The sequence below is a fragment of the Daldinia childiae genome (genome assembly GCF_008694065.1).
Source record: "Daldinia childiae strain JS-1345 chromosome Unknown Scaffold5, whole genome shotgun sequence".
Lineage (NCBI taxonomy): Eukaryota > Fungi > Ascomycota > Sordariomycetes > Xylariales > Hypoxylaceae > Daldinia > Daldinia childiae.
This window is the reverse complement of record NW_022984646.1, coordinates 657145-684659: the sequence shown is the minus strand read 5'-3', so window position 1 is coordinate 684659 and position 27515 is coordinate 657145. Positions and strand designations below refer to the sequence as shown.

The window sequence follows — 27515 nt, the reverse complement described above, 5'->3', positions numbered from 1 at the left end:
CTTAGCTAGATAGATTATATATGGAGATGAATGTCTTATCATGTCCGTTCGACACCGCGCGATTTTAAGATCTGTTTGAGATACAAACGCAGTAGATCTCTGCAAGAGCCAAATAGTGCAATCTTAGCACTCCCGTCGCCACCAATACCGCAAGTCGCCGCGTCGTCAGGTTCCTGAGTGATAGTCATACCATGTTGACGGGTGAATTGCACATAAATGGGTAGATACCTAGTAATATATCCTAGATCTTTTCTCGGTGGTGAATTTTCGCTTTAAAAAATATCAGAGTTATCCTCCGGAAGATTACCGTGATAAAAGGGGTATCTGCATACTATTCCGGCCCGTACGGCTGTGTACCTCTTAATCTAAGCTAACTATATAATATTAAGTAATAGCGGTGGTCTGACTTAGAAGAGCACACGGGAGCTTTAGGTTAGTAGGTAGTTACGTTTCTAATGTAGATCCAATACTTTATGTATAGTAGTATCAATGCATGGCTAGACAACTGGCTTTTTAATTAGTATCAATTGTCGGGGCTATACCCTCAATTGCGAAGGAGGCATGATGCATTGCTCAATTAAATATAAGTTAGGTACCTAGGTAGTTAAGCTTTAAATATACCCTAGTTATATTTTAAGTATTCGTGTCTTGCTTGCGATCAAGAACAAAACGTGGTTTCTACGAATTGTCTATTTAGATGAAGAATGAAATAAGCTAACTACCTACCTAACCTATATAAGTCCTCAGTGCAACCCTCGCATTTGAGGACATGGTGCAACTATATTTTAGCACAAAGCAGTAAATGTACCTAACTTAACATAGCGAAGAACTATACGTAAATCGAGAAAGATCAAGGTGAGCAACTTTTAAGGTTGATAGTACGGATGAGGTATCGATAGGGTGTGATTAGACACCGGGGGGGGGGGGGAGTCGGGACAAAAGTCAAATTAAATGATGACCTAGGTAACCTATAACCCAATAATATCATTAAAAAAGCTTTAAGTAACCTGTATATCTAAGTTACCTATGTGTAGTTGTAACAGGTATATTATTCCAAGATTTTAATTCAGTACCTTGAAATACATATGACTTGAACCATATATTCTAGATATACGTTGCGCGTGTGCGTCTATATTCTACCTACCTCTTACCAATTATATACCTGTTAATCTGTATTATATAAGGCTGACGGTTTTAAAAACAGCGACGGAGATAGCGAGTGGGTAGAACTCTGCTCTTTTCACGAGTGAATAACTATATAATATTAGATGTCCACTTTCGCATTCCCAATATTGGTCAGGAGAAATAAACGAACCGTAAGATGCGGCTCAAACATAGAATGTACGTATGTGTCTTAGGTAATGAGGTAGGTATGGAGGTACATATATGCATTAGGTACATATTGAAGACATGCATATGGATGATTGATTTGTAAACCACGGAAGCTGTCAGACGACTTTACATATGTAGGTACCTATGTAGCCTTAAAAATGGCGATGGCTTCAATTTAGTATGGGATGACGTATCCCGACAACCGAGCCCCAAGCCGACGGCCTATTATTATACCTGCGGGGCTGAATCGGAAGGTGAATTTTTCTCCAGTAAAAAGCAAGTTGTTCGCAACTACCGAATATACAAACAAGGCAATTTATTCTATCTTGTAGACGCTATGTAAATAGTAGTATTGTGTGGTCGCGTGCAGTGTCTAGAGCGTCCATCCAATCCGAGCTCCTCCAATCCTGTATTCCTATAAGGTTAGGTGCCTACCTAATCATATCTGCTTACTTAACCGACATGATATTAACCTGATTCTATTAAGAATTCCGTAGGTGTTTGCGTGTTAGTGATAAGGCTATCACATCTCGTACACTAAACCAAAGTGCATACCTTGTATGTAAACACCCACCCAAGTCACCTAGAATGGTGTTTGTGGGACTAGGCTGAGCTAGAACTAAAGGGTAAGTGTTTGCTCATGGCTAGCAAGAATCGCGCGACTTGGGAGCTTTGTAACAATTTTTAATATTCACCGACGGGCAACGTACAAGTGTTGTAAGCTGGTTGTAGACGGGCTACGAAGGTAGTGGGATACGAATTACCGGGAAGGGAACTTCCAGGTGGTGTGGTCGTACGATCGGATCAGCTCATACAGCGTTGTACAGAGTCACATAAAGTTCGTTAGACTGCTGTGTAATGTGAATTAGATAGCTCTTGATTTGTCGCAAGGTCCTACAGTAGCCGTTTTAGGGGTGTGGTGACCTGATATAGCGGGGACACCCGGTAGATACGACAGCCGACTAACACCACTGGGTCACCTACTGGATCGCTACTGTACCAACTGTAACTGGCAATTGGCTGCCTTCTATCCCTTTTCTCTTCAGGCTTCAGGGGACTTTATTTTTTATTCTACCAACTCACAACATTCCCCATGTAAATCCATTCGTAAACCCTGCAGTACTTACATGCAAATTGGCAAGCTACCTACCTACCTACCTAAAGTGACTTTCTAGACTTTCCCAGTCTGATAAGATGCGTCAGTCAAAATAGCCAGCTGAACACATACATACATACATAGGTACCTACATACCTAACCTACCTATTCACCCTTCTGACTCCACGCTCCACGCTCCACGATACTAGTAGATCATAAGTATTTCTATTTCTATTTTGGGAATATTCAAAAAGGATTTAATCCAACTAATAGGCAAATAAATAAAACTCCCCCTACCTCCCCTTTACCTGTTCCATTTTCCTCTTTCCTTTCTAGTATCTCCCCACCGATAACATCTTGACCATCTCGTCTGTCTATCGACTTCCTTTCTCGACCTATTACCTATACCGCCAAGCTCCTATCGAACGGTGCCTTTCATACTTAAGCTGGAAGCTAGCAGCTCTTGATACCCTTCTTTCTTCTCAAGCTATACCTACATTCATACAAGCGTATTACTATCCCGTCTAGTCGCACTACATACTTCACGACCTTTCTACGAGATTCTTCTCTCATATCCGACTACCGATAGTATCTCTACTTCAGATCGAAGGTCACGAGCCCACACATCCCACCATGTCGCCCACCTATACCATGTCTGCACACCTGTGCAAACAAATTCAGAAGTCGTTCCAGACGCGCCAGACTTCGCCCGAACCCCTAAGCCCAACCGCTACATACCTACCAACATACTTGCGCCGGTCACCTTCGCCTCAGCCTGAGAAGCGCACCAGCGTAGATAGTGATCGCAGCGACACTAGCACTCATACCGTTTCGTCAAGTTCAAGTTCAAGTTCTAGCTGGAGGTGGGGTGGTCGCTAAGTGCTAAGTGCTAAGTCGGCCTATGATTATTAGCAAGAAACATTCAGAGGGAGATGTGGAGATATTAGCGATGACGTACCGGCAACTGGAGAATTGATACCCCTTTATTATACCGAGAATTGGCGAACTTCTACTAGCAACTGCAATTAGCAGACCACATAACATACGACGAACGAATAAATGGCGTCATCTAGTCTCCCGATCACGCAACGCACAACATATTAGTCACCGACAAGGTGATATGGGATTATAGCACGGAAAGCCAGCGTGATGGTATACACATTTGTCGCGCAAAAGTAGCCTACTACTGTGTAGGCTACTAGGATGCAGTTTTGCTATCGCTTAACCTTGGGAATTACCCGCATTGGATTGGAGGTTATGGATATTTCTTTGGGAAAGGAACATACCGCGATGCATTACGAGAATGAAATTGCATCAATAATGATGTGAAGTCTACATTATCAGCAAGCAGACTACCTATATTAGGCTGGGAAAAGTAAAATGAGCTCTTCCTACCATTTAAATACATAATTATCTTTCCCATCATTGCGTTTGCCTTATAAGTGACCATCTACCAATTATATAATTACTCCTAATTATTAGTGTCGTCGTCCTATTTTGAACGTGACGTTTTAGAAGATAAATCTATCATTTGAAGCATTATTTGATGGCCATTCATTCAAGCTCTTGTAGATAAGACACTTGGTTTTCAGCATGAGATTTCACATGGAAAAGATACGGGAACAGCATATGTATGACACAGGCGGTGTCAGCTACCTATGCTGCTGCACCCAGTTGTGACACATCCACACGGGTTCTTGCTTATAAACGCGGTATCTAACGAATCACATCCCGGCCAGCGTTACCTGGACGTCCATGACACTAGCCACGTTGGCCCAATTAGAGGGTGCATGGTGAGGATGCGGCTACCTGGGAGGAACGTTGCTAGTAATAAGGTCTACAGTATGATGCTATTGGAACGCACCTACGTAGCTTGGTCTTATCTATAGCTTCGGTGATGTATGATGCTGGCTGGGTAGCTGCGCGGAAAGCAGCAGCGTAAGTTTTCTTGTATGTATTCTGTAGCGTACCTAGGTAGGTAGTATCGTTTGTAAGAGTTTAATGATCATACAACAAACCGAATGAGCAACATAGGAATAAACATACCTAGGAATAAAATATTACAGTAACGATCATAATAGATGAACATGTTCTTAGGGCACCACGAGATAGTCTAATGCAGTTTTCAATATCATAGACAATGCCGGTCTGATGAATACATATTATCTTTTCATCTTTTTCATAATATATAGGAACTAGATTCTGATAGCTATCTACAAATATTATAGACTGGGTAGCTGAGTATATTTTGCAATTCGATCAAATACGGCAAGTTCTATTACACAGGCAGAGAGTTATAGGTACACCAAGTAGAGGGAACGGACAGTATGTAATATTAAAGATAAATAACGCAGATCATAAGTACTGTTTTCGAAAAGCCAACGTCTTAGCATATATATAACATTACTCACATGCATCTCATTAAAATCGTATTCATCCACCTACCCCTCGACGCCGCCTAATGCACATGCCTTTCTCTCTCTCACCCTCTGTCTATCTATCGATCTATCAAGGTAGGTTATCCAGCTACCCACGACTCGTCTCGTCATGAGGAAACACAAAGTCTCGCTTCTAAAGTAGAGTACCTAGACATGCTGCCGTTCGCGTAATACAGGTATTATAATGTAGTAGGGGTGAATATTATTTATAATGATACAGCGCTCCCGTAGTGAACCGTGCTTATGCCCACGATCCTTTTGACCGTAAGCCACAGCTCGAAGACCTCGAGCTTTAGCTCCACACGCAGGTATCCCACCCACGCGGCCATAAACCGTAGCGCATTGCCAGGCCATAGCAAGGTACCGGGCCGCTCCCGGATTTCCTCGACTTGCTCGCGGAATACCGTGCGTGCGCAGTACCGGGCTAGGATCATAAAGCTCCGCATCGGGCCTTGGCGGGTGTGTAGATTTTCGTCGAGACTGCGTGTTAGGTCGTTGGTTTTTAGGATGAGTAGGATGATTCGAGGCACTTGTCCGAGCATAGTCACGAGATCTGATAGTAGGCCTTCTTGCAGCGCATCACCCATGGTCTTCTTTTCCTCGTCGGATCGTGACTTTAAGATAGATGACTTGACCACTGTATAATCGCGGCCTGTAATAGCGCTGGCAAACAGAGGAAATTGCTCATCCGTGATCCCGGCTACTTCGTGTGCGTATCGCTTCATGGCAGGCATGTTTCCATCGATGACTGCCAGCCACATCTTGGCATAAGATCGTTGCAAGCTCTCGGGAATATCCCGATACAGTCCGTGGTCATATATAATAATTTCGAAGTTGGCACCTCCTCGTCTCTTCGGGGTTGCCTTCCGGATAGCGAGGTTGCCACCATGGGGGTCGCAGTGTAGCGGCGCACCCTTACCAAAGATCATTTCATTGAAGATGTGGGCCAGCGTGGCAGAGACTTCGTCACGATCGATATGATTCGAGTCTAGGTATTCGAGGTCATCAAGACGATGGCCCGATTCATTCGCCATAACCAATATCCGCTTCTTCGCCCAAAGGACATCGGGAATCACGAGTGGTAGTTCAGTATGCTGCGCAAAGTACTTTTGCGTTCGAATCGCATTCGCGGCCTCGAGCTGAAAGTCAAGTTCTTGGGGTAGAGAGACTTCCATCTCAGAAGCTAACCACTCCAGATCGTACTCGGGGAACCACTTCTTCAAGGTTGAGAAAGTAAACTTGGTTAGGGCCAAATCGAGAGGTGCCCATTGCGCCAAACCTGGATGTTGGACTTTTACGGCAACTTTTTGACCATTTTCTTTCACCGTCGCTAGATGGACCTGAGCAAGAGAGGCAGCCCCTATTGGCTGCTCTGAAAATTCGGAGAAATAGTCTTTGAGCTCTTCACCTGTATCGGCGCGGAACATTTCTTCGATCGATTGGAACGAAGATACTGGGCATTTGTCTTGTAGCGGTATAAACGTATCGGTCCATTCGCGTGGGAGTAGATAAGTCATAGCACTCTATCTCGGAAGTCAGCTAACACTCTTATGTCGTGTGCAACTATGTATGAGGAATTACCAAGTGCTGTCCTAATTTAATAAATATCCCTCCATTTTTTTCGAGCACTTTGAGTGTCCGTTCTGCACACCTCTTGTGGCATGCTCTTAGTATATGGTCCTTTTCATCGAAATCCTCTGTATGGTCACGTTGGTTTAAGGAAGTTCGGTAACTAAGACGAGTTAGTTTTCCGCCCCCTTTTCTTCTTTTGGTATATTTATAATTGGTCATACTCATTGATGCATAATGCCAGTGTTGCAGCAACTCTTCCCGAACGTTCTGTAGCATCGTATCCAGCTTTAATGTCATCTGTGAATGCTAAGACACCTACTCCAGCCGCAGCCGTAGTAGCAGCAGTCAATACGGTAACTCTTGTCTTCGGTTGCTTATGTGTTTTCCCCGAGTATCCAGAAGAGTTGGTCGTATATTGTCTTGCGATAGATCGTTGTGTCGTCCTGACATGGGCTACGAGTAACTGGGTGCGGCAATTCGTACATGTCCATGACCTGTTGCTGGCAAGACGGCCGAGGGAATTGATCGAGGGGCATTTCATGGTGGCGTGGTTCTAGTCATTTGAAAAGGCGTGTTAATTAAATAGAATAATAAAATTAATACTATGAATAAGAAGACAATGAAGACATGTTGTTCTTCTCGTCTCAATCGGTGGAGAACTTGACCGCCCGCGATTGATTGTTGAACCTTCAATTAGGTGGTCGGTATGTTGGGATAGCGGACTAATAAAATTTCACTATCGTTTTTTTTTCTGTCGGACATACAATCCCGGGCTCGTGGAAGACCTCGGCGTCATAGGGACAGGGGTAAAAGAATGTTCTTTCTCCTATCGGTCGACGATCTGGATCGTGCCATGCAAGGTTCTATTTCTATGGGTTTCTATGGCTTGTCACACCTTCTTTTAAGTTACGTAGGTACCATGTATCTGCATACCTAAGTACAATATCACTAATCAGGGGGGTTTATATATATTGTTCATTAGCATATTACATAATGATAACTCAAAAGCGCGAACTATTCTAATATCTGCTAATTTATATTTCCCGCAATGCTCTTTACGCGTTAAGCCCCGCTTATGTACATTTGAAAGGACCGCGTTGCTTTCAAACCCGCGTTTGTCTTTGTTAAACTACTCGCATTGAAATAATCTAAGCTGTCACTTGACTCTGGCTTCGTCACATCATCTTACCAAAACATTTAATCTGCTCATCGTCCCGTTCAAATTCAACATCATATAATATTATAACGGACGAAATGTTAGCCACAATGCCAATTTAATATCGACTTCTCGACGCCACACCGCCTACACATTCATCGCCGCTTTCTGTCTTCTTCTCTCCCCATCAGGCCGAGCTCTCCACCATTATGTCACCGGGATCCTAACACGCTCCCTAGACTCGATACTCAGCTACTCATCTTCGCCTATACAAGCACCGCCCTCTAATTCAAATTTGCTTCGCGTATGCAACCAAACCGCTAAGACAGAACCGAGAAAATGCGCAAGAGAGCAGGCGGAATTTGTTTTTTGCGAATGTACGGAAGCGAGCGGACGATAGGAAGTGGGAAAGAAGAGGAGCGATCAAGAGGTACGTGGCCCTGCTGACTAGTTGAAACAGTATTATCGATATTAACAGACTTTGTAGGCCTTGAAGCTTGAGTGGTCCATGTTAGATAGGCAGCGACGAGACCAAAAGACGCCGATCTTGACGGTATGGTATTCGAAGATGAGATATCGAAGATATCGCAGAACTCCAACACGAAACAAGGACAACCCTGATGATATGATGATCGACGCCATAGCGCAAGAAGAAAAGAGGAACTAGACGCAATGCTATCCATGTTCGAGGCCCAGACCCAATCGTCTCAACCACCCATAGGAGCGGCATCGCCGGCGATTTCCGATGATGAAGACTATGACCACCTCTTCATGGATTTCTTATCGCAACAAGAGCAGAATAGTCAGGGCTTTATATCTTCAGGACAAATGGATATGTCTTGAAATTTCATTTGATTTTAATGGGTTTAATGGGTTGCATCAATCCACACACAGGAGTTCTTCGGCAAGGATAGGTTTATCGTTGCGGCGTATTAGTATTAGGGACTCTATGACAGGGTATGGTAGGGGTATGATATCACATCGTTTGTGTACATGCCAGTTTTGGTTTTTGGCCTCGAGAAGGTCATGTATAAACAGTTGAAGAATTAAATTCCTTGTATATTATCACTGAGGCGCGCACGACTCATCAGGCGCATCCAATACTTCTTTGGCTGATGGCATATCTCCAACTAGATCATGAGGAGGAGAGCCTGCTGCTTGCATCTATTGCTCTCTAGTTAGTAAATAGCATAATGACACAATCAGACAACTCACCTTTTGCATCCTGTCCACGATGTATTCCCGGTCCGCCGCGTTCGAATCACCATACGTGGGTTGCTCGAATCTGGCTACCATCTCTGCGACCAGGACTTGCTGTTCCTGGAAGCGCTTTAGATCATCCTTTGGTAAGGTGTCCTTGTTCTTCTCCATCCATGCGGGAAATTTGTCATTCAATTCCTTCATAGGTTCGTATAGAATCTCCTTGTTAGTGAGTTGTTCCATCATCCCCATCAATACTTTGGAGAAATCCTCCTCGTTACCTCCCTCATTAGGAAGATCTTTCATTGCCTTGATCATCTCAGCAATAAAATCATCCTCGGAGCCTTCAGCAGTAGCTGCTGCTGTTGCCTGCTCACCAGACTCTTGCATTCTGGCCATCGTTCGCCGGATTGTCTCCTGGAACGAGGCATCCTGACTTATGTCTGAGGCTGCTTTATCGGATGATTGTGGAATCGACTCCGATCCGCTCCCTGAGCTTTCTAGGCCATCTCCTCTGAGCCCCTTGAATATGTTCTCAAACTGGGCTTGCATGTCTGGCTGTGTCATGTTAGGCTTAACATGCTCTTCCCGTGGTTGGAGAGCGACTAACCGAATTGTCCAATCCGTTCATTAGTTCTGCCATCCCAGCCTGAAGATGTTTCTGGAATTCCTCCTCAGATAAATCATCGAGCCCATCTAGTGGATTCTCCGTGTCTGACGATGCGCCCGCTGGAGCAGATGTTGACGGCTTCACAGCAGCTTTCTCGGGGACACCAGATGCTAGGGTTGCTTGATTTGCGCCCAGTTTCACACTGGAAAACTCGTCCAGCATGTCATCGAGGTCATCGAGGTCATCCTCATCGGGATCTGGGACGTCTTCCAGGTCGGGCACTGAAGCTATGGGTTGGTCTACCTTTTCTGGTGCATTTTGCCCATCCGGGTTGGTACCCGCGGCCGCCTTTTCCGCCTCCATGCCGCCGTATCCTGCGCTTTTTGCAACCTAGACTTGTCTCCCAGATTACAAAACAAAGCTTAATGCTAAATCAACTTTTGTAGTTATTAGCTTAAAGGGATGGGCGCATAGGATGCCCAAGTCAGACACACAATAAGGTACCTTAGTCAATGATACGAAATGCCAATAATAGTAACAGATGATTAACCCTGACGGGAATAATGACGAAAGGGTACCATATACTTTAAGAAACAAACCTACTTAGGTGATAGATGAACAAAGTCGCAAGTAAAGAAGATCGATAGTTCGGGCAATGCGCTTTGCGACTTGGATCAACGAAGGTGCACGAGTTGCCGAGGCCTTTAAGTTGTGAGATGCTTGGCGGCAGCATCCAGAGTTTTGAATAAATATCAGTTTTAAAAACGTATTATAGCTTAGTTATACCTAGCTTATTTGGTTGTACCTATTTTGACACGAACCGTTTTAAAAGGTAGGTACCCACCTAGGTAATCTATCCGTTTCAAATCTCAGTTTCTTTCGGTGACTTCTAGGTGGGGTGTCTGATAAGATAAGAATACCTATACATAACCCCACTAGGTAGAGGCATTGCCTCACTCGGAGTTTAGGTAGAGGTAGGCAGGTATGTACCTAACCTATAACAGAGCGTTATTATGGGAGACTAGCCCCTAGGACCCCTGTAAGAAGGAAGGCTCGATTAACATCTATTCACGTTCACGCATCATCTTTACCCTTGGGGTCTTGCAACGCACTTGCCATTCTTTTCATCTTTTTCTCTTCTTCTTTTTCATTCTCGGGCTTGGTCCATCACCTCCTTACAGGCCATCAGAGCATTTCTCAGCTTCCTGCTCGTAGCGAAGTCCTGAAACTGATAAATTCCGTGGGCAGCCTAAGCAACTGTCTGGCCGATTCAACACTGAATTCTCACTCTCTTCTTTTTTTCGGCACTTTGCGCAGCCTCAGACGAAGGAACACCTACAACTTCACCTCGAAACTCCATCTCCCACTTACGAGGCAAGAAATTCGGCTGCTATAGAGACTACAAGATCCACGCAATCATCAGGAGGCTATCTATCCCATAAATATGTCTCTATGCCAATTACGCCTTGGAGAGGAGAGGTACGTCAAGCATAAGATCGCAAGTCTCTTATACGCCATATAAGAAGATTAGCCACTCATTTTACTAATGTATTTGTAATGTCATAGAAAGCAATGGAGAAAGGATCATCCTTTCGGATTTTGGGCACGACCAGTCAAGAATTCTCAAGGCGTTCTTGATCTAAAGATCTGGGAATGCGGTATTCCTGGAAAGGAAAAGACAATGTGGGAAGGCGGTCTCTTTAAACTGACAATGACATTCCCTGACGGTAGGTTTTGAGTGGGGATATGGAACACCGCGAAAACGAGTTGTGCTGACCGATACTGTTTCAGAGTACCCTACGAAGCCTCCGAAATGTAGGTTTATTATATGGTCCATATACAAACTTGTCAATCCAATACTAACTATCATACAGGAAAATTTACGCCGCCTTTGTTCCATCCCAACGTCTACCCATCGGGAACCGTCTGTCTTTCGATCCTAAACGAGGACGAAGGATGGAAGCCGGCGATCACGGTCAAGCAGATCGCACTCGGCATCCAAGATCTCCTAGACAATCCTAATCCGGAGTCTCCCGCACAAGCTGAAGCATACAACCTCTTTAAGCGAGACAAGGCCGAGTACGAGCGACGTGTGAGGCGAACGGTGAAGGAGAACCCCGCCTCTTAGAGCGCTCGACCGGTGCTGGTGGGGTGGTGTCTTGGGGAGGAAAATTCTTACTTGGTGTACTTTCGGCATCGGAGTTCAGGGTCACGGATACCAAATACGGATGGCTGCTTTCAGCATTTGGGCCCTTCGGAGTTAGCACAGGAGGGCTATGTGAAGATGTCAAGCAGCATTTAGCATTGCGGCTACGACAGTTAACTGGTTTTCTTAGCTGGGGTATTGATCTAGCCTTTGCCGTGAAGAATTGGTGCTACATGGATGCGAAGCAGTTATGTAAGTATAGATTTACAATCTATGCAATCGATGATTTTTATAACGACTATTATTATGCCTTACCTACCGTATGTTCATATCCAGTTGCCTTCATATTGGTATTCTACTTTTATAAGGCTATTAGTCGTAAAGCAACTCCACGGTTGGCTACTTGTCCAAATGGCATAGGCCGGTTCAGATCCTTACCCACCCGCCTGATGCGAAATATGGTTCATCCCGGCCTATTAGGAAGGGGTTTGATATCCTCTTGCAGATTTCGGGGGTTACGAAGAGTGATAAGGCATCCGATAGCACGTGGTTATCCGAATATGATGCAAACGTTACGTAGAGTTCCTACCTTTACCCTATAGTTTTTAATTGTTTTGATATTTGAATAATATTAATCCCGTTTCTTCTGATTCGTAGGGAATTAGAAATAGATGACATAAGATGAGCAGTAAGTCTAACTAAGGTAACATAGAATAAATACCACCTTTTGGGGCTTATATACCGTTTATAGTAGTATAAATATCTACACCCCCGTTTGTCATCTCATGTCTTGATAACGTGAATGTCACGACTCAATAGACACCTCGTGGTTGGTCAGTAATAGTATTTTTAGTCGTTTTTAAAGCTCCCGTCCGAAATCGGCTTTTTTTTCCGGCGTGACAGTTTTAACTAGCAAAAGATTGCCGTCAGGCTAAGATCCATTACCCCCCTACCTTTAGGTACCTGGGTTTTAAGTATAACGGGCCAAATTTAGCATTAGAAGGCGAATGTGATAATAAAAAGTACATCAAAAGTACAAACTGATAGCTACCTCCTAAATAAATTTTTGTGACTCAAAATCTCCGGGTCGCTCTTGCCTCTCCACGTTTCTCTAAGTTTTAGTCGCGAGGCCCGTCTTTTTTTATTCTGACAGAAATACCTTCTTCTTCTTTAGTTATTCTTTCCAAAAGCCCTTCGGTCATATCCTGCGTCCTACCAACTACACTTTGAGGCTGATAAGATGTGTGGAATATTTGCGTGTCACTGGCAAGTTTACCTTTTTCCCTGCATGGATTAAGCAATCAATGTCATGGAGGGGCAATTGGCAATTGCTAAAACCCCACCAAAAATAATTATCGATTGGATTTACTTGTGATGCCATTGGAAGATCGCCATATATACTAATAAGACGTTTGCGCCTAGTCATCCCGACGTCCAGAAATTCAAGCCGACGGCCTTGAAATTGGCAAAGCAGTACGTATAATATGTGCTCAAGCTCTATGACTTTAATTGACATGTTCTACGCAGAATTCGGCACAGAGGCCCCGACTGGAGTGAGTTGTCTCATAGCGAGCCGGTATAGTATCGTATTTCTAACCACTTCCGTATGTTACAGGTGGAAGCGTTATCTGCAAAAACACAAGTAAGATCTGAGATCTATCTATTAGAGGAAATTAGTATTGGGATGACCTCTAATTGAAGCGTTTCTAGTCTTGTGCCATGAAAGGTTGAGCATCGTCGGCGTCGGTATGTCTTATCAATTTTTCAACTTACCAAAACCTCTTTACTTACAAGGCCGCAGAGTCCGGTGCACAACCACTGACCAATGCGGACGAAACCATAATACTTGCCGTCAATGGCGAGATCTACAACCATCGGTTAATTCGAAAAAGCCTCAAGACCCCCTATCACTTCAAGACTGCTTCTGACTGCGAGGTTATCATTCCCTTGGTGAGAATGTCTTTAATATGTATTGTGTCTTATGATATTACATTATCTAATGTACGTGTAGTATATGGAATATGGACTCGACGCTCCTAAGTACTTAGATGGTATGTTCTCATTTGTGCTATACGACAAAAACCTCGACCGAACTATCGCGGCCCGTGATCCCATTGGTATCACTACGCTATACCAAGGTTGGTCCTCCAAGGAGCCGGGTACTACCTACTTCGCTTCGGAGCTGAAATGTCTGCACTCCGTCTGCGATGAAATTCGCTCCTTTCCCCCGGGACACATCTACGATACCAAAACCAACGAGACCACTCGATATTTCCAACCGACTTGGTGGGACGAGTCAAAAATCCCAGATACTCCCCTGGACCTGAAGCTCGTTCGAGAATCACTAGAACGGTCTGTGAGGAAACGGCTCATGGCCGAAGTTCCTTATGGTGTACTATTGTCAGGCGGTCTTGACTCAAGTTTGGTTGCATCAATTGCCCAAAGAGAAACACTGAGGCTCAAGAAGGCGGCATTGGCCGCCGCTAATGGCACCGCTACCGAGCCGACTGAAGACCCTGACAAGGGTGAGGGCTTAGTCGGTATTGACGACGAGAATGAGCTCTCCACCGTAACATACCTCCCACAGCTCAACTCTTTCTCTATCGGGTTACCTGGCTCCCCCGATAATGAAGCTGCTGTCAAGGTAGCTAAGTTCCTCGGCACGAAACATCACGTCATGACCTTCACTATTGAGGATGGTCTTAACGCATTATCTGATGTCATTTACCATCTCGAGACGTACGATGTGACCACAATCCGTGCCTCGACACCTATGTACCTGCTGTCGCGAAAGATCAAGGCCATGGGGATTAAGATGGTACTTAGTGGTGAAGGAAGTGATGAAATTTTTGGAGGATACCTCTACTTCCATGCAGCGCCGGATAAGAGGCTTTTCATGAAGAGACCGTCCGCCGAGTCAAGAACCTCCATCTTGCAGATTGCCTACGAGCTAACAAGTCTACTTCGGCTTGGGGTCTCGAGGCTCGTGTCCCCTTCCTCGACAAGCAGGTATGTTTATTATGGCCGTCCGTCTATCACTAATGTATGTGCTTTTATTAACATACTTAATAGTTCCTCGAAGTCTGCATGAACATCGACCCCCAGGAGAAGATGATTACCAAGGAACGAATTGAGAAATGGATTCTGAGAAAAGCGTTCGATACTTCTGACGATCCCAGCGCCGAGCCATACTTACCGGACGAGATCCTTTGGAGACAGAAGGAACAATTCTCTGATGGTGTTGGCTATGGTTGGATTGATGCTCTAAAGGATAACGCTGAACATCATGTCACCGATGAGATGATGAAGAACCCCAAGCCTGAGTGGGGCAACGATATCCCCGATACCAAGGAGGCGTATGTTTTCTTTATCCTGTTTAACTTTGGATCTTGCTAATTTTCCGATGAAGTTACTGGTACCGTACGATGTTTGACGAGCATTTTCCCTCCTCACTGCGCATCTACTGTGATGCGATGGACCCCGACATGGTCAAAACAGACCGATCCTAGCGGACGGTAAGTTGTTATGATTCTATATCAATCAAAGCTGTTAGGTACTAACATAAAATGTAGAGCTATCGCGACGCACGTAGCTAAGTACAATGAATCCGCGTAAATATGTTGGGTAAATGGCATGAAACAAAGGAGAGACGCATAGTTTGAGGCTTCAATAGTCTAGATAAGAGGGGCAACTTACCGGGGATAGAATCGCATGACTAGCGATGTTGAATTGCACCATTATGGGGAATCTCAAGCAAGTATGATGAGACTAATCTTTTTGTACTGGTGTGATGTTAGACTTTGGCTGTGACAATACCAATGGAAATTTGCCTTGCCAGCAACATATTCGTCTTACTAAATCCTGTAATTTGTGAAATAGGTTCTTCACTTGAATGTGCATAAGAACAACTGAGCCATTATTTTGCTTCGGGACGAAAATAAATCAAACCAATTCTTGCTATTGTGATGTAGTATGACAGCTCAAAGAAACTACTGCAACTTATAGAGCATTGAACCGACCCTAGGTAGTTATAATCTCACCGTTATGGTGCTTTAAAAAACCACTCCTGGTGTAGACAGTTCCCACGTGCACAGGGGTTGATTGGGTAGTAAATCTGATAATAAATGTAAAAGCCAATGTTTACTGGGACCGCCAGGTGTCACATTTTATCATTTGCATTCTGCCAGCTGTAACTTCTCCAATTAGCTTCCTCATCTAGTTGGAATTTACTGAGTTTGGGTGCCGATAAGAACCCGGCAAGGAAAGAGCCAAAGAAAACAAATTTGTACCTCGCTGCTGTCCTACGAAGTTGTTGAGGCTTGCGTTCTTCCAATCCGAATTTATCTTGTACCAATTCCACATCCACAAAACTTTTTCTTTCTTTCTCACCACCCAACCTTTCACTCAACCACGAATACTCGCACTGCGAACCGATCTGCCCAAGATGTCTATCCCCGCCTTCGCAGATATTTCCAAGTCGGCAAATGACGTGAGTTAAAAAAAAAAAAAAAAGTTAACAAACGACTCCGACGCCGAAGCTGTCCCACTTTGGCTGTTGCCGCTGAATATTCAATAAATTTCCCGCAGCTCGAGTTTCTGTTTTGTTGCGCAGACGTTCTAACCATGATAATTACAGTTGCTAAACAAGGACTTCTACCACCTCTCCGCGGGAACCATCGAGGTTAAAAGCAACACCCCCAACAATGTCGCCTTCAAGGTCACTGGCAAGAGCAGCCACGAGAAGGCTACCAGCGGTGCCGTACGTATCCTCAGTCCAACCTCTCCTCATCAGCTAGCTACCGACAGAAGACAATTCCTACGTGCAAGCCATGGGGTGAATCTCGCGACAAAGTACACTTAAGACTAACAAACGCGCTTGTAGATCGAGGGCAAATACGCAGACAAGTCTCTCGGTAATTCAACCACTATTTTTCCCACTCAGACCATCAAGTCGCACACCAAAAGACGCCAAGCGAGTTCGCTTACAGCATCGGTGTGGGGAATACAAGCCCCAAGCTGGCCTCTCGATTTCTCTATCTTCCTAAGTCAACATGGCTCACAATTACTAATACTATACCGACGCGCAGGCCTCACTCTGACTCAGACCTGGAACACTGCCAACGCCCTCGACACCAAGGTTGAACTTGCCGATACTCTCGCCAAGGGATTAAAGGCCGAGTCTATCTTCTCCTTCCTACCTGCCACCCAAAGAAGGGCGTTAAGCTCAACCTTACATTCAAGCAATCCGCTTTCCACGGCCGCGCCTTCTTCGACCTTCTCAAGGGCCCCACTGCCAATGTCGACGCCGTTATCGGTCACGAAGGTTTCCTTGCTGGTGCCTCGGCTGGATATGATGTCCAGAAGGCTGCTGTTACCGGCTACAGCGCCGCCGTCGGCTACATTGCTCCTCAGTACAGCGCTGCCATCACTGCCACCGATAATCTGAGCGTCTTTGCGGCTAGCTACCACAAAGTGAACAGCCAGGTCGAGGCTGGTGCCAAGGCTACCTGGAACTCTAAGAGCGGAAGTGCTGTTGGTCTCGAGGTTGCTAGCAAGTACCGTCTTGACCCCGTCTCCTTCGCCAAGGTCTGTTCAATTCCCAGTCTAACTGGGCTCTGTAACTTAAGAAATTGCTAATGAAATAAATTTAGGCCAAGATTAACGACCGTGGCGTTGCTGCTGTCTCCTACAACGTTCTTCTCCGCCCTGGCGTTACTCTAGGTCTCGGTGCTTCTTTCGATACCCAGAAGCTCGAGCAGGCTACCCACAAGGTTCGTATCTCTGACACTTGATTCTAGTTCTCAAAATCTAACAGAGAAACAGGTCGGCGCTAGCTTCACATTCGAGAGCTAAATTAGTTAGCATAAAGCTAAAGGAGTGTTTCGGACTTTTGTAGACGAATTCCCGGGAATCATGCCCAATACCCTCTCGTCATTATTTGTAAGCTTTACAAAACAAGCAGGATTCTTTGCATACGAGTCAAAATATCTCAATTGTAGACATTAGACCGCTTGGACGTTCGATGCCGTCCAAATGCTAATACTTGCATCGTTCTGAATATACAGAATTCTTTGCGCTTTTGTAATTGCTAGAGATTTCTTTGTCTCTGCATACAGCCTCAAAAATTTGCTTCCTGTGATGTATAGTAAATGCCGGTAGTTGATTCTACTGCGCCGCCGAACTAACGAATCCTATTTCCCCTTCCTCTCTAGCTTTTGTCCCCGCCCCGCTACCCCGATTCCATATCCTGCTGATCACGAATGGGCCCAGTACGCTCAGCACCAGTACACCGCCAATCAGGAAGAACATGCCGGTGGTGCTCCGCTCCGGCTCAATGTTGATGTGCTGACTATCGAGATGCGCGCGCCGCACTGCTCGCCGACTATCGATATGCCGGCCCGTGCGCTCATGCGATACCCGGTCGAAGTGCGGGACGTCGTCTTCGGCGCCACGGCCAAAGGGCGTTTGTCCTGGTCCCATGCCCCCTGCGCCGAAGGAGCCTGTACCTCCTCCGGAGGTATGAGAAGTGGAAGAAGATGAGGCATAGGACGTAGAGGAAGCGGACCCAGTACTCTCATCATGCGCGGCGCGACGCTTGGCGCCGTGGGCACCCCATCCGCCGCTGCGGAAGAAACTCGGTGGCGGGCCCTGGAAAGTGCCACGGCGGCGGCTTAGGCCCGAGGCGGGGCGACCGCCGGCGGGGTTGGTGCTGCTGTAGGAGCCGCGGTGGTGGGGGTGGGAGGGGGAGGAGGGGTGGTGTAGGCGCAATGTGTCCCGGTCGTAGGCGGCGCGCTTGGCGGGGATCGAGAGTATGGAGTAGGCCTCGCTGATGCGCATGAAGCGCCGCGAGGCGTGCGGGTTGGAGGGATTGTGGTCGGGGTGGTGGGATTTGGAGAGGGCGTAGAAGGACCTGTGTTTATGTTAGAGAGTTAAGGGGTAGGTGCTAGGTAGATATGGGAGGGGGTAAAGTAGTAGGTAGAATGGTAAGCTTATAGTGCTTATTCTAGCTTACAATGGGATATATGTAGGTAGCTAGTAGGGACGAGAATTGGAAATGCTCACTTTTTAATATCAGCAGGCGTTGCGCCCGGCTGCAGTTTCAGCGTCTCATAGTGGTTCCGGGAGTTGTCGATCTGCTCATCTCGGAGGCCTGCGGTGCTGTGGAACGGCTTTGCTGGTGCTGGTGCTCTTGACTGTCGAACTGGCAGTCGGTGCGACGAGAAAAGAAGCGTATAGCAGATATCGGCGCGGGCGAACTGCGTGAGCGGCCAAAGTGGTCCCGGACACTGCGCAGCGGAATGGCATGCCTCATCCCGAACCAATGCCGCTCTAATCCTGAGAGGGGCGTCCGGAGTGTTTCTAGGTATGAGGTGCTGAAAAGGTTGGGTGGTTTGGAGAATTGGGGAGGAGAATTGAGTGTACGAAATGAAAAACGTATAAACTTGATGCTGTGAAGCGACGCCACCGATAGTCGGCAACGAGCAAGTGACGACATCAATTGATGGGATTTTAGCGCGTTTAGTTCCGCTTTTATTGAGATCTTATCAGATGTGGCGGTGCGAATGTGGCTTATTTGTTGGAGTTTATGGTTTGATATAAGCTCGTAAGGTGACTATTATTATAAATAGTTTCATTATGAAAATAGTTATGAGACATGAGTTTTATTTAGATTTTCTCGATGCTCCTATTTACTTTACGTATATGAGGGTATGAGAAACCTATTATTATTGTTCATTTTTCTAAATACAACGCGACCTGGTATTATAACTTCCGTCCTTTGCTGACATAGTTACACACACTCAAAACATTACTATACAACTATATTCAAACTGCCTCCCAACTCCAACCGTATCCTCTAATAAACGATCGTCGCAGTCTTGTTAAGATATTTCTGGTTCCTCTCTATTACCAGATTCTGTGCTATCCACTTGCCCGCATCCTCCCTCGAGATGCTATATCCGATAGCTTTGGATTCAATCCCGGTTTTCGGGTCTTCGATGCCAACACGGATTGGCTGATCTGTTTCGCCATCGATAAGGAGCATAGCCGCCCGCACGATGGTGAAGTCCTCACTACTCGTGGCGAGCTTATTTTCCATGATTTTCTTGTCCGCGCCAGGGACCTTGAGAAGGAGGAAGCATAATGGGACGTAGGCGACAGGTATGTCTCGCCCGAACTTGGACATACCGGCACTACTACATACGATGATATGTGGTCTGCCGATGACACCTTGCTCTCTGAGTGTGATGATGGAATTAAGGATAGCTATAATTCCCTTCTCACAGACATGTGGGTCGTCAATAGTCATTTTTGACGGGATAGGCTTTCCTCCGATAGTGAAAACTATCTCATCAACAAGTTTACCGTCTGGGGTTTCGAGACAGCGAGTCACAACCGCCGAATCATGCGCGTTCCCTTGTATGACTTTAAGATTGGGCGTGTTCTCACTTGTAAATATTGAGGTAAGTTTGGACGGGTTCCTGCAAAGCGCGACGCATTGATAACCGGCAGCGAGAGAATGCTTCAGCGCCGAAAGACCTATACCCGTGCTTGCGCCGAAAAAAGCAACTGTCTTGGAAGCCATTGGTCCGGGTTGGTGAACAATGAGTAAAATATTAGGTTTAAAATGTAGTAGTAGTTTTAGCTGTACGGGTAGTGACTTTGTATAAGAGTGGTTAATACGTTGCTGTTACTGATATTTGCTATTGGACGAGTCTATCATATACATTTTATCTTCATCATACCTATATCTGAACCACTCCTAGAATTGCTCATACGCTTACGTGTTCATTCCATAAGAAGAGGTTATTCAGGCGCTAGGAAGTTCTCGCGAAGTTCTCGGAGCAGGTGCGAGTAACTCGGGGTGCAATTGCCCCGGCTTGGCACACTTGCGCCCGGGTGCTAGCCTCTATTCGGTGTGCTGACGCTGACGGAAGCCACCCTTATTTGGTTTCATGACAGGTAATTCGTTTGCATGAACTATATACTCAATTTTATAGACACGTCAGAAAAGACCACATGAAATTCAGGCGGAAAAGCTGATTAGTTGTAGCGTAATTTGTAGTAAAATAGACACCTATGTCGCACGTCCCGATTATCAAATATGCGACAGCTACCCCGGAAACTCCAGGGGAATTAGCGTTAACTAGCCATGGTACGGGTCCATCCTCCGAAATAAACGCGAACGCTTCCCGACCCGGCACCTCTCTAGGAACGTCCGCGACACCTGGACCAAGGGCACGCAGTTGTGTCACATGCCGCACACGAAAGGTGCGATGTGACAAGACGTCACCATGTTCAAATTGCCGCCGCGCAAGAATTCCCTGCGTTTTTCCTTCCTCCGACAAGCCCCCGCGATGGGCTCGTCGGCTGGAGCGCATTGCGAACAATGCTAAGGCTGAGCAAGAAGCCGGTTCGGATGTCAGTCAAGTTATGGACAGGCTTCGAAACCTCGAAGGCCTTGTGAAAGAACTTAGTAGTCAGTTAGAGCAAGCTCACAGCGCTGCAAATACGAATAGCCATGGCTCACCTTCAGCAAACTCACCGGGGAGTTCTAGCCATGATCACGATGCGGATAACCATACGATTTCGCTACCTATAACAAATTCTTCTAATCTATCGAAGCAGTTTGGTAGGCTTGTTCTCGGGGATGCTGGTCAGAGTCACTACGTAAGCAACGGCTTCTGGTCGCGTGTTAACGATGAGGTAAGTTAAGATAGACCATACCAACTATTGAGGCTCTACAAGTTTGAGTTGCTGATGGCTGAAATAGCTCGATGGCCTTAAAATGGAAACTGAGGGTCTGGCTAGTGGAGACTACGATAGTTCCGAGGACGAAGATTCACTTAGCAAGACCCCGTCTACCCAGGAACTAGATAGGACGCCCTCACAACGACACGCATTTCTGTTCGGCCACAATCTTAGCTCTCATGGACCTAATATCCGCGAGTTTCACCCACCACTATCCCAGATCCCCTTTATCGTGGATGTCTTCTATCGAAACGTCAATCTTCTAACTCAGGTGGTCCATATGCCTACATTGAATAAGATGGTGCAGAGTCTGCAAGACAGTGGCCCCTCGATTCTCACACCGGCCAACGAGGCTCTAATGTTTGCTATATATTATTCTGCGATAACCTCCATGGAGGAGGAAGATGTAAGTTTCCCATCAAACTATTTGCTTGTAATAAATACTTATCTATTATGTGTTCTATAGGTCGTAGCTAATCTCGGCCCTTCTAAATCTGAACTGAACCTAAAGTACCGTCTGGGCTTAGAGTACGCACTTGCGAAAGCAGACTTTCTAAATGTGCCTGACATAGTTCTTATACAGGCGTTTGCTATATTCTTATGTTTAGCTCGCCGATATGATAGCCCGAGGTTTGTGTACATGATGACAGGGCTTGTCATCAGGATGGCTCTGGCTCTAGGATTGCATCGTGATGGTAGCCATTTCCCTCACCTTACGCCCTTTGAAGCTGAAATGCGACGAAGACTATGGTGGCACATTTGCCTCCTTGATGTGAGGGCCTCTGAGGACCAAGGCATGGACCTCACCATCACGCCCGGCAGCTTCGACACGCGACAGCCTCTGAATATTAACAATGATGACATCGACCCCGAAACAAAGGAAATGCCGAAGGAACGAGAGGGTATAACTGATATGACCTTCTCTCTCATGACCAGTACTCAGTGCGAAGTAACGAGGGAAATGATGGCTGTGAGTCTTAAAAATGGGACACCGCAGATAGATGTCCAGGACCGCCTACTGAACGAGTACTACGGGAGGCTAGAGAAAGCATATCTTCAATACTCTAGCGCAGAGGGAAACGTCACATACTGGGTGGTTGTCGTCATAGCAGGACTTGTAATGGCTAAGATGAGTCTAATAGTCTACTTCCCCTTGCTCTTCTCACCCCAAAGTGAGTATGCTTCAGACGAGATGCGTAATAGGCTGTTTATAGCTGCGATCGAGGTAGCTGAGTATAACCACGCGCTCAACGCCGAACAGGCCTGCCGCCAATGGCGCTGGATTTACCAGACGTACACGCATTGGTATGCCGTCGTCTACCTCCTAATCGAGGTGACACGGCGCCCCTGGTCGCCTCTCGTCGAACGCGCATGGGTCGCGCTCCATAGCAACTGGCTTATCCCCACCCGCAGCAATACGGATAAAAACCTGCGCTTCTGGTTCCCTCTCCGAAAGCTCATGGCTAAGGCTCGACGGCACCGCGAAGCTGAGATTGAGCGGCTTCGGTCTGACCCGCAGGCAGCGCGGCAGTTGGAAACGGAGGACAGGGGTGCTACTCAACCGAGTAGCTCAGGCCCATTTCCGGGCCCCGATAGCGCCGAGACTTTCCGTGAGCGCTGGCGCCAGCTCGTAACCGTATCACAAAGCCTGGGGGATTATACCCAGACGGTTGCTCAGCTCACTAGAGGGGTTCTAGTGCCACCTAGTATTACCTATTCTGCTGAAACTAACGGGCCGGGCTTCGGCTCTATACCTTCATATGATTCAAGCGCCTCAGTACCCCAACCCGGATTCGCGTATCCCCAGTCTAGATTACCGCAGGGGAGCGGATTTTTTCCGCCAAACATTTCTAGCGGGAGTTTCTCCGAGCCGAACTTTGGGTTTCAACAGAATCCTCATAACGAAGCTGTACCGGGGACTCTATCAGCTGGTCCAGCTTGCGGATTATCTTCGGCGTCTATGGACTTGGGACCAGGCTTCGGAGCTTGGCTATGGGCTGATGCGGACCCGTCGGTTGACGTATTTGCTGATATGGATTTAGAAGCAGTAGATCTGAATTTAGATTTGGACGGCGAGGTCGATTGGAATAATTGGGTGGCGTCGGCGAATGGGATGAATTGGACGGGTGATTCAGCAGATGGAAATCAGAGATATCAATCTTAAATTGTAACTAACAAGTATAATGCATTGTGCCTTGGACTAACTCAATTGTAGATATATACTGTAAAAATATATACTGACTGGTCTACATGATTATGGCTCAGGTAAAAGCTATAAAGAGAACGTATTAAACATGGATAATGGTGATATCTCATGTGGTGTCGTATTAAAGAACTATATTACGGGTTTTAGTTACGGAGACGAACTCCTAAGTTTGCGGTTTACGACCTTTATACCGACTGATATGATCCAGTTATATTAGGTACCCTTCCACGTAGCTACTAAAACCCACAACCCGGAATCCGATGGCTGTGTCCCATCTTCAAAGTGAAATCCCGGGCTTGCCGTCTCAAACAGGTTGCCAAATCGACTATCTCGCGATCACCCGCGTTAAACATCATCATCATCATATTAAGATCACCAGTTCTTACAGCCGGCGCCAAGCTCGCTGGCAGTTCCTCGGGTCCAGGTACCATCGGATGATGTCATTAAGGATTACACGCGCGCCGTATTTTAACGCCGGAATGAGCGCCCGAAGCATACGCACGGCATACTTGTCGGACAAGTTGTAAAAATAGGCCCGGAACAGATACACATCGGCTCCGTGCACGGGCTACTCAGTAAAGAAATCGTACTTCATGAATCGCACGCACTCGTCAACATCAGCTGGCTTACGTGCATCCGCATCCCGAATAGTCTGCTCATCAATATCCTGTATGACCAAGTTGAGCGATGGAAAGGCGCATGCTAACGCTATGGCTGCCTCGCTGTGAGGTCCCCCACGTTCAACAGTCGACGAGATAACGCACGTGAAGATCTGGACGCGCAGCGTATAATTGCATACCTGCAGCGAAAAGGACGGCGCGGTCCGGGTGCGCCGCGAGGAGGTCGAACATCGCAATGTTAGCATTATTGGCTACAGTAAAACCAGTTTCGTTGGGCTCTTTAGACTTGGGCCAGCGAGCCATAGATTCGCAGGTGTGGTAGGCTGCGAGCCAGCAGTCATCTGCACATTAGCGGGCTTATGTGGCTAGGTCAGCATCTTCGGCGAGCAAATGCGAGGCGGCGCTGTGAGCGATCACGCCTGGGTGAGGCTCGTAGAATATGTGTCGCATTATTGCGTAGCGGATGATTTTATTTACGCACATGTGTCTCGCCTAGACCGGTGACGGCGGAGATTTGGGCGAAAGTTGTCTCACTGTTGATGGGAACATGATGTGATATCCTAAATTGCATGATAATTAGTTGACTAAGGAGGTGGGTAGAACTGTAGCTAAGTAGGTGCTCTCGCGGGCCGAGCATGAGTTGGTGTAGCTCAAGAGTGTCCTATAAGGCACCTTGGCGAGCAACTATAATGTCTGGCTCGTTAGAACGTAAATAAAATTATTGCGGTTGGCATATGAGTATTAAGAGGAAAACGTAAATAGACCTATTAGACTCTGGACGGATTAAGGGAGGCATATCTCGTATAACCCCTCATGTAAAGTATGAAGCTCCAATTATCGCAATCCATGCCGTTGATATAATAGATGAACATAGAGGAATCTTGTGAATATACCAATAAAATGCGATTGCGTTCATATACTTTGAATTTTAGCAGAATTGCTAGCTTTTAGCTGACGACAACGCTGGTTGTGTACCGACTTACAGTTACATAAACAGGTTATCACTCATATCTTCTTGACAAAACCAAACATTGAAAGCACAACTTACTCTATAAATACAGTTATTTTAAGCTATCAGATACTAACGTAAACATGAGTACCTAGTCACTGTTAGGTTGGGTACTTTAGGTATCTAATAAACTTACGAAATGTGCCCATGGCATCAGGCCCTTTTATGATATTGTTTTAGCTCTTGTCTTATTAGTTTAAGTATCTCTCATTATAGAAATTCAACGCCTTAAATAGACATAATGGTGTTTAAGTAACATATGAAAAGAAATATGAAGTTAATTAGATGAACCTTTGTTTTCATATGACCAAATGAAAATGCCTCTATTGCTATAAGTTGCAAATAGGCTTCCAGCTTGACTTGCAATTATCTTCATATCAAAAGTCAAGCCGCTAACTTCAAGTCTTAAGTAAGAATTGCCAGTTTTTACATCTCGGACCTGCACGCCACCGTTTATGCATTCGAATAAAACATCATTGCAGTCTGATCCGAAAACATAAGATTTGCCACCCGGCTATAAGATTTCAGCTTCTTGTACACCAAGTTTGGCTTTCGTAACAATAGACTTACGCTCTCGACATCAGAGGTTATGCTACGAAGGTGTTGACCCCTTATCGTCCGGACCTCAAATCCAGTTGTCGTAGTACAACAAATTATGTCCTCGTCGTAAGGAGAGAAGGAAATATCGGTTATAGCACCGTGGACATTTACCTCATGACGTTGGATGAGAAATCCTGTTTGTATATCCCAAACCCTGACTTCACCATCTGAGGATCCCACAACTAGGTCATTATCGTTCGGAGATATAGTAACTCCAGAGGTGTAATCTTCGGGCTTCATATTGAAGGTATTTCCTTTAATACCGTTATCAACATCCCAAATTTTAATTTCATTTGACCGGAGGATGAGGGCTAGTGTACGTCCGTCTCTAGTGAAATGGGTTGGCCTAATATAAGGGGATACAGTATTGAATATACGTCGAATCTGCTTGCTTGAAATATCCCAAACCTAGTAAAATTAGTACTTCAAGTACATAAATTTATAGGGGGTGAACTATCTTACGTAAATTTGAGACTCGTTGACGGCAGCTAACCATTTACTATCCGGACTGAATGTCTGAAGGATCATATTTCTGCTGTTATGTTCATTATACAACGTGTAGGACTGTCTCGTTATAATATCATAGAGCTTGACAGTCGCCTCATGGACTGAAGCGATATATCTACCACAATTACTGAATATGGCTGATATAGGTGAGATGATTTGGGGTATATGGTGCAGATCGACATCAAATAGGCGGGGACTATGCTGATTGAATATTACGAACCAGTTGGGTCCTAGATGTACGCAATCAGGAGGAAAGCCACACTCGTACGGGTCGTTTTGTGTGTTGTCTTGAGGCGAAGCTGCAATTGCCGACAGCAATTCTTGGATGAGAGATTCGTAGCCCTGAAAAACAGCAATGGCTAATATCTCTCTAGTAACTGGACGGACCTGCGCCTTCTGTATAAGATATCGGATGACAGGAGCATGTCCTTTCTGAACAGCATGTCCAAGTGGCGTTAATACATGTTCTGGTTTAGGATGGCTGTCAAATGCACGTCGATTAACTTGTATCTTCCCCGTCTCATATAGTAGCTTGACGATGGGCAAATTGCCGATTCGACACGCACTTATAAATGGCGAGGGTCCATATTCGTCAGGCTTATCTGGTAGGCATTCCTTTTGAGCAAGAAAAAAGTGAACAATTTCAATATTCTCCTTGCGTACCGCAGCATGCAGCGGCGTCATTCCGGGGGAGTCGCTGCGTACTATATTCATATCGAAACCATTCTTGAATAACAGCTTGCAAACTTCTAAGCGACCATTCTCTGCTGCTATTAATAGTGGATTATTTGGACTGCAGATGAAGAATGTCTTTTGGAGATTTCAGAAATGTCTGAACCGCAGCTGCGTCGCCGCACCTAATAGCTTGTAGAAATGATGGGCTCTTTTTGAGACGGATTTGAGGGAACTCTAGTTTAGCATCAGTCTCCTGGTGGTAAATTTTCATATGTCGGTCCAGTTTCGGCTTAGTATCAAATCCAAGTGTATATATAGGACATTCCTCAGAAGTACAGCGAAAGGGAAGGTCATGGAGATCATAATGCTGCTCGCGTTCTTCAATGCTTTCAAATCCAGTAGCAAAACGCCCACACCATGGTTTAGAACATTTATAGACAATTATTGCTCCATATAGGTTCATCAATATCCGCTGATTTGTGGAATTTAGATTGTCGTCTCTGAGTGTCTCTATAGTCTTCCGAATGTGGACTGTCTGTTGTTCGATAGTGAAATATGTGTTCCTCTCCTTTCCATCATTAGGAAGGTCCTTGAGGAT

General features: G+C 45.7%; 7 protein-coding genes across 9 annotated transcripts; 4 read left to right on the top strand and 3 right to left on the bottom strand.

Annotated features, from left to right (window-relative positions):
• Nucleotides 1–5072: 5072 nt before the first annotated feature.
• GL218_05341 (ABC1 family protein MCP2 like protein) lies at nt 5073–6979 on the bottom strand (the record flags this gene model as incomplete). The annotated part of the gene is made up of 3 exons (XM_033582003.1): nt 5073–6389; nt 6448–6598; nt 6660–6979. The coding sequence occupies 3 exons, from the start codon at nt 6977–6979 to the stop codon at nt 5073–5075; spliced, it is 1788 nt and encodes a 595-aa protein (XP_033434628.1).
• A 1680-nt stretch (nt 6980–8659) lies between these two features.
• On the bottom strand, nt 8660–9767 carry GL218_05340 (Peroxisomal biogenesis factor 19; the record flags this gene model as incomplete). The annotated part of the gene is made up of 3 exons (XM_033582002.1): nt 8660–8758; nt 8810–9352; nt 9405–9767. 3 exons carry the CDS (start codon nt 9765–9767, stop codon nt 8660–8662), a joined length of 1005 nt encoding a protein of 334 aa, XP_033434627.1.
• A 1081-nt stretch (nt 9768–10848) lies between these two features.
• On the top strand, nt 10849–11532 carry GL218_05339 (SUMO-conjugating enzyme ubc9; the record flags this gene model as incomplete). Its single annotated transcript, XM_033582001.1, has 3 exons — nt 10849–10883; nt 10971–11131; nt 11279–11532. 3 exons carry the CDS (start codon nt 10849–10851, stop codon nt 11530–11532), a joined length of 450 nt encoding a protein of 149 aa, XP_033435000.1.
• A 1258-nt stretch (nt 11533–12790) lies between these two features.
• On the top strand, nt 12791–15059 carry GL218_05338 (Asparagine synthetase [glutamine-hydrolyzing] 2; the record flags this gene model as incomplete). The annotated part of the gene is made up of 9 exons (XM_033582000.1): nt 12791–12816; nt 12973–13023; nt 13078–13103; nt 13166–13192; nt 13261–13296; nt 13352–13500; nt 13562–14563; nt 14623–14906; nt 14960–15059. 9 exons carry the CDS (start codon nt 12791–12793, stop codon nt 15057–15059), a joined length of 1701 nt encoding a protein of 566 aa, XP_033435001.1.
• A 935-nt stretch (nt 15060–15994) lies between these two features.
• Nucleotides 15995–17403, top strand: GL218_05337 (Mitochondrial outer membrane protein porin; the record flags this gene model as incomplete). 3 transcript variants are annotated; one of them, XM_033581997.1, is made up of 6 exons in its annotated part: nt 15995–16039; nt 16187–16309; nt 16433–16463; nt 16715–17136; nt 17202–17321; nt 17374–17403. In XM_033581997.1, the coding sequence occupies 6 exons, from the start codon at nt 15995–15997 to the stop codon at nt 17401–17403; spliced, it is 771 nt and encodes a 256-aa protein (XP_033435006.1). The 3 variants fall into 3 exon arrangements, with proteins under 3 accessions (XP_033435006.1, XP_033435004.1, XP_033435005.1); XM_033581998.1 differs by having other exon boundaries at nt 16433–16526; XM_033581999.1 differs by lacking the exon at nt 17374–17403 and having other exon boundaries at nt 16433–16526; nt 17202–17342.
• A 312-nt stretch (nt 17404–17715) lies between these two features.
• GL218_05336 (Chaperone protein DnaJ) lies at nt 17716–20134 on the bottom strand (the record flags this gene model as incomplete). The annotated part of the gene is made up of 3 exons (XM_033581996.1): nt 17716–18460; nt 18613–18836; nt 19415–20134. 3 exons carry the CDS (start codon nt 20132–20134, stop codon nt 17716–17718), a joined length of 1689 nt encoding a protein of 562 aa, XP_033435007.1.
• A 494-nt stretch (nt 20135–20628) lies between these two features.
• On the top strand, nt 20629–23464 carry GL218_05335 (uncharacterized protein; the record flags this gene model as incomplete). The annotated part of the gene is made up of 3 exons (XM_033581995.1): nt 20629–21255; nt 21323–21706; nt 21767–23464. The coding sequence occupies 3 exons, from the start codon at nt 20629–20631 to the stop codon at nt 23462–23464; spliced, it is 2709 nt and encodes a 902-aa protein (XP_033435002.1).
• Between the last annotated feature and the right edge of the window lie 4051 nt (nt 23465–27515).